Source organism: Microtus pennsylvanicus, chromosome 14 (assembly GCF_037038515.1).
Source record: "Microtus pennsylvanicus isolate mMicPen1 chromosome 14, mMicPen1.hap1, whole genome shotgun sequence".
Classification (NCBI taxonomy): Eukaryota; Metazoa; Chordata; class Mammalia; order Rodentia; family Cricetidae; genus Microtus; species Microtus pennsylvanicus.
The window spans coordinates 76,240,847-76,247,476 of record NC_134592.1 but is presented as its reverse complement, the minus strand read 5'-3'; the positions used below and the strand labels follow the sequence as shown (position 1 = coordinate 76,247,476).

Sequence of the window (6,630 nt, the reverse complement as noted above, 5' to 3'; positions counted from 1 at the left end):
GTTTCATAATATCTTTACCATCAAGAATAAAATTTTTATACTTCAGTACATTCAAATTAGGTTCAATTAAATTTTTTGAGTTACATCGCAAATAAAACAGGCAAAGTTGGATTCCTAAAATATGAGAAAATACCACTGAACATCAGTGAGCAAGTGTCTTTCTGGTAGAATGAAGCATCTTTCAGGTAAATGCCCAAGAGTGAACCATGTGATAGACTGAATCCCATATTCCTGAGGAACTACCACAATGATTTGCATAGTAGTTACATGAGTTTGCACTCCTAGCAGCAATGGATGAATGTTCCCCTTACAACACATCCTTGCCAGCATAAGCTGGCAGTGAATAATAAAACTGAAGACGATATCTGAAGATAGAAAGGTCTTTCATACTCATGTACCATAGAATTAATATAGTAAAAATCATCATCTTAACCAAAATCAAGCTATAGATCAATGCATTCTCCATGAAAAACTCAACACAATTCCTCACAGATCTTAAAAGGAAAATTTTCAGCTTCATTTGGAAACAGAAACAAAAAAAAAAAATCAAGAATAGCTAAAACAATCCTAAACAAAGAAGAACTGCTGGAGTTGTTACTATCCCCAATTTCAAGTTACACTACAAAGCTATAGTAATGAAAACTGCATGGTATTGCAAAGAAAGGCACATTGATAATTGATTGATTGGAATTGAAAACCCTGACATAATTCTACATACACATTTTAATTTTTAATAAAACATTGGTAGATATTATCTACTATAAAGGTAGTAGAAAAGAGAATCCCGTGCCAGGAACTTTGGCTGATGCCATTACAAGAACGAAGGGAAACTGAAAATTTAAAGAAAAACAAAACAACAAAAAAACAGTAAGTGGCCATCACAAAACTCCAGTTGAGACATTGTAATGACTAGAATGAAAATAGTAGCAATTAAGAATTTAGGAAAGGTTAAGACTCTAGATATATTCTGAAGGTAGAGTTCACAAGATTTACACAAGTTTTGATGGAGTAAAAGAAAATAAGTCAAGGAAGCAAGGAAGATTAATCAAAGCTTGATTGCTTATCCTGTGGCTTTGCCTTTTATTTTGTTTAATTTGTTGTTGCTGTTGTTGTTTAATAAAGTTAAATGAGGGCCATGAAGATGATTTGGTAAGTAAAAGTGCTTGCTTTCAAGGAGGATCACCTGAGTTTGATCTTCAAGACCCACCTGATTGAAGGAAAGACCTTACTCTGACAACTTGTGCTCTGACCTCCTATCGTGCTGTGCTTTGTGCAAGCAAATAAATACACACTTGCACACATAATTACATTAAATTAGTGTCCTAGTTAGGGTTTCTATTGCTATGATAAAACACCATGACCAGAGCATTTTGGGAACAAAATGGTTTATTTGCTTTATACTTCCATATCATTATTCATCGTTGAAGGAAATAGGGTTAAGAACTCAAGCAGAACAGGAATCTGGAGGCAGGAACTAATTCAGAGGCCACGGAGGAGTGCTGCTTACTGGCTTGTTCCTCATGTCTTGCTCATCCTCCTTTCCTAGTACCATGAACCATGTACCACAAGTTCAAGGATGGTACCACCCACAGTGTACTCTGCCCTCCCACACCAATCAATAATTAAGAAAATGCCCTATAGGCTTACCTACAGCTGGATCTTGTGGAGGCGTTTTCTCAGTCACCCACTGTACCAAATTACAAAATCTTGATTCTGTGAGGAACACTTTCACACAGCATGCAGTTCAATTTCACAGAGAAACAAAGGGCTTCATATTCTTCAAAAAAGTAAGTTCACTGTTTATTTATAGGGATAAAGATTTGAAACATTCCAAAATGGCTATATGTGTTATAGTATAGCCCTAGCAGGATATATTTTACAGATGCTTAAAAAGAAAAATTTAGGATGGACCATAAAGAACAACTCTAGAATTATCAAGCCCTATGAATTTTTTCTACTCATTTTGCAAATTAGGAATTCAACATTATTCCAAACTCATGACCATACAAAGACTCAGCCTCTATTTTTTATCTACTTTCACCGTCCTGATCCATAGAGTCTTCATGGCTTTCTTCACTTCTGCATTTCTTAGGGAATAGATGATAGGGTTAAGGAGGGGAGTTATCACTGTGTAGAACACAGCTACCATCTTGTCTACAGGCAAAGTGGCTGACGGTCTCAGATAGATAAAGACGCAGGGTGCAAAGAATAAGACAACTACAGTGACATGGGATCCACAGGTGGACAGAGCTTTGCGTTGTCCCTCAGAACTCTGAATTCTCAGATGAAACAAGATAATCACGTAGGATGCTAAGAGGACCACAAAACTGATCACAGACAGTGTTCCCCCATTGGCAACAATCAGCAGGCCATTGAGGAAGGTATTTGAGCAGGCAAGTTTGAGCAGAGGAAGCACATCACAGAAATAATGGTCAATGATATTGGGACCACAGAAAGGTAAGTGAAAGATGAGAAGAATCTGGGCAATAGAATGCACAAAGCCTCCCGTCCACGCTGTTCCCACAAGGACGGCACACACCTGTCTGTTCATGATACTGGTGTAGTGCAGGGGCTTGCAGATGGCCACATAGCGGTCATACGCCATCACCGTGAGCAGGAACATCTCAATACCACCAAAGAAGTGGATGAAGAAAAGCTGTGTCATGCAGCCCCATACAGATATGGATTTCTTCTGAGCTAGGAGATCAAAGATGAGTTTGGGCACTGTTGTAGAGGAGTAGCAGATCTCCACAAAGGAGAGGGAGCTAAGGAAAAAGTACATGGGGGATCCAAGACTTCTGCTGGCTGCGACAGTGACCACCATGAGGAGATTCCCAAGAACAATGGCTGTGTACAAGAGCAGAAATATCACAAAGCAAATTCTCTGTACCTCTTGATTGGGAGAGAGTCCCAGAAAAATGAACTCAGTTACATTGTGTATGTTAGCCATGAGGGAGCAAGTTGTGTGGTATGATCTGAAATGAAAAATGAGGAGTTAGTAATGTGGGGAAGGAAGAACATACCATGAGGACTGAGAGAAATGCACATGTGTTGTTATTTCAGGAATAGTGAGGAATGGCAAAGTATGATGCTATAGGAGAGTTGCCATCAGTCTGAGAAAGGCTGCTAGGGACTTCGGACTTTACCCTGAAGCCAAGGTCCATCAGCAAGAATATCTATTATCCAATGAGTAGTAAGTCACTTTGTATGCAGAATGTAGAGTTGTGGAAACACCAAAAAGGAAAGGCATTAAAAAGTTGTATTTCCTCATCAAAAAGAGGCTGCCAGGACACTGTTTCCATCTGTGCTGCATGTCTTTCTATTGTCTTTGAATGGCTTTTGGTATTTTTTTCTCCTGAAGACTTAGCTCGTTACTTCTTTCTTTGGTTAGCAGAACCAAGTTCTCAACCATTTAATACATGGTACCAGTATTTTCAGAATACATAACCCTGCTGTAGCTCCCTTGATGTTCAGTATACCTCAAGGGGATCAGAACTCACCACAGACATGGCTGTGCCTGTATGTCTTCTAATTCTTGTCCTTATTCTCTGTTCGATTACTTATTGATCTTTTCTTTTTCCTTCACTTCAATCCATTAACTTTTCTTCTTTCTCCTGGCATTTTGATTTCCTCTGTTTCTCTTAACGGCAGCAATGATCCAACAGCCTTGCTCATGGCCCAGCTATGTAACACGTCCGAGCATTATTTAGACTGCATAGTGTCTGGCTTGAAAACTATGCTTTTTCCAACATAGCTGAGACTGTGTGTATTTACTCCAGCAAGACTCCAGGGCTCCTGAGGTTAGAGCTAGATGGTTCTGCCCATCTCACAAAAGCTCTCTCCTCACTGATCCAGACCTGTGAGGAAGACCTCTGCAGACCAGAGGGAACTCAGGAAATACACCTTACAATTATAGACACAGAGGGTGGAGAGCAGACATAAATTCCCAGGTCATCCGGCAATCCTCTCAGGAAGCTACTTGTGGAGAAAAGAGCTGGGTTTCTATTCAGCTGTTCTCAGGAAGTAATTTCTATAACATTTACAGAGTTCTTTAAGTTTTCAGATACTCAAGATTCAAATTAACATGCAGATGGCGCATACCTCAGAGGAAGAAACCACAAATCTTAAGTCCTGCCCAATTCTCCCATAAGCTAAGTTCCAGCCCTTGATTTTTTGGGCATCTTTCAGGGATGAGACATCTCTTCCCATTCATGGGTTCTTGTGGCCACTGTGCCTTCTCTCAGGACATTCTGTAACCATAGCACTTATCACAATGAATTTTATTGCCTACTACAGTATAAGTTCCCAGAGGGCAGAATATGCCCTGCTCTTCATTTCATCTTCAATGCTCACTGAAGTTGATCTCAAGAGATAACATTCAGTGAACATCGGGAGAATAAATGAATATTTGACATCTAAACTTGGTCTCCTTAGTCTAGTGTTGCACACATTGTAGGTGTTCAGTAACTACCAAACGAGGAAAAGCCTCTATGGTATGATATCATACCTTATTAATTCTGGAGTCCCACCCAGGGTCCAGACAGTACTTTTCACAAATATTCATGCAGGCATACTCTCAGAAATGCCATGTGTCTCATGGCACCATTCCCTTTGCTTTCAAATGAACTATCACAGCTAAATTAAACCTATGGCCACAAAGCTCACACCAGTGTTTCAGTTACTTTGCTCTTGTGAGCACAGTGATATTTTATGTTCTAACACATAAGCACAAATAATTGTGACAACATTGCTGGCTCATGATAATTTCCCAGTTACCTGATGGAGATGCATGGGCCAGGTGTGGCCCCGTCTTCTGCCTCAATGGAGTAACGAGATGAGGATATGTCCCCATGCAGCCTTAGTCTTGGAAATGTGGAGATCCTCAGCCTCAACTTCTCATGAATTTAAAATAAAAGTAAAACAAATTTGCCTCTCAGATGTTCCTCAGAGAACTAAGAACTCAGGAAACTCAGCTTTAAGTTCACTCCAAGAAAAGCCAAGGGAGAAGTTATGATTAAGTGAGAAATGGGGAGTCCTTGGAGATCTTCATACTCACCCCTTCCTAATTAGGAAAAAATGTCTTACTGGAAGAAGGACCCTAAAGTCTCTGTGGGAAAAAAACTTTAGAAACCAGTGAGAAATGTGAAACAATGAAACCCACCCACTGATCAGAGATGATTAAAGGTGGTTCAGGGATTTCGGAATCACAGAAGGGATGATACTACTTGTGCTGAATTAGATGTATACATCAGTAGCTTCCAACTGAGGGGTGATTATGCCTGTGCAAGACATTTGATAATGTTTAAAGATTTTTGACCAGTCTGGCCAGGGAGGAGAGTGCCACTGACATTAAGGAGACACAAAGTCAGAGATTCATGAAGTATCCTACAATGCATAGGATGCTCCTGTATATTATAACTAAAGGGCTCCACAGACTTGTTGTAATGCCCTACTATTTATTTTAAAAAAAATCCCTGAATGGATAATCATTTAAGTTGGGTGATGAATTACACAGCTTTGACCATACCTGCTTGTGCTTTAAGGTTCCTGTAATAAGATTTTAAAAAACCCAAAAATTGTCTCACTATGTAACCCTGCCAAGCCTAGAAATCTATGTAGATAGGGGTGGTCTTGAACTCAGAGATCCATCTGTCTCTGTCTCCTGAGTACTGGGATTAAGGGTGAATGCCACGATGCTTAGTGAACACAGAAGATTTTTAGGTAGTGAAAATATGCTATTATCATGGTTGTATGTCATCATACATTCATGTATGTACAAGCCTACAGACTGTGCACCAGCTAGACTAGACTAACATACTAGCACAGTACTTGGAGGTGGAGTGCAAGGCAAGAGATAAGAGAATCCTTGGGCCTTGCTAGCAAGAAAGCCTTGCTGAACTGATGAGCTCTGGGTTCAGTGAGAGGCTTCGTTGAAATAAAAAGAACAAATGGTTAAGTGATTTAGAAATACCTAAATTTGATTTCAGGCTTCTCCACATGCACATATACTTGCATGTGCAGCCATCCTCACACATGGGTATACACACACACACACACACACCATACCTATACATTGTATATGTGACCTCTAATTATTGTAATTCATAGCAGAATGACTAATACAGAAGAGTGCATGTTCAAGCTTCCATTTATAGGAACTCCAGACGATAGAAATTAGAACAGTGAAGTTGGGCATGGTGCCGCACACCTTTCATCCCAGTACTGGGAGGCAGAAGCAGGTGAATCTTTGAGTTCAAGACCAGTGTAGTCTATAGAGCAAATTACAGGCCAGCCAGAGCCACACAGAGAAACTTTGTCTTGAAAACCAAAACCAAAAATAGAAACAGAAACAAAAACCAAACAACACAAAACAAAACTTAAAATTATATCAGTGGGTACTCTGAACACAACCTCATGACTGATATATTGGGGGGGAATCTTAAATATGTTATAGCTTCAGACTTATTACACATGTCTTATATATAATAGTACACATATATTATATATACATAAATATAAGAACACAATAATAAAAGACAGAAGAGCATGACAAATTTACAAACGTTTTATGGTTCTCGTAAATCCTTGACTTACATGTTACAAAAATCATTACTTATATTTGCTTTTATT

At 39.3% G+C, this 6,630-nt stretch overlaps 1 protein-coding gene across 1 annotated transcript; it reads right to left on the bottom strand.

Annotated features, from left to right (window-relative positions):
- Positions 1-2,020: 2,020 nt before the first annotated feature.
- LOC142834634 (olfactory receptor 4X2-like) lies at positions 2,021-2,950 on the bottom strand. Its single transcript, XM_075947427.1, has one exon. It carries the CDS (start codon positions 2,948-2,950, stop codon positions 2,021-2,023), a length of 930 nt encoding a protein of 309 aa, XP_075803542.1.
- Between the last annotated feature and the right edge of the window lie 3,680 nt (positions 2,951-6,630).

Excerpts from the sequence above, each read along its gene's own strand:
- LOC142834634 (XM_075947427.1), bottom strand. The coding sequence starts at position 2,950 with ATGGCTAACATACACAATGTAACTGAGTTCATTTTTCTGGGACTCTCT.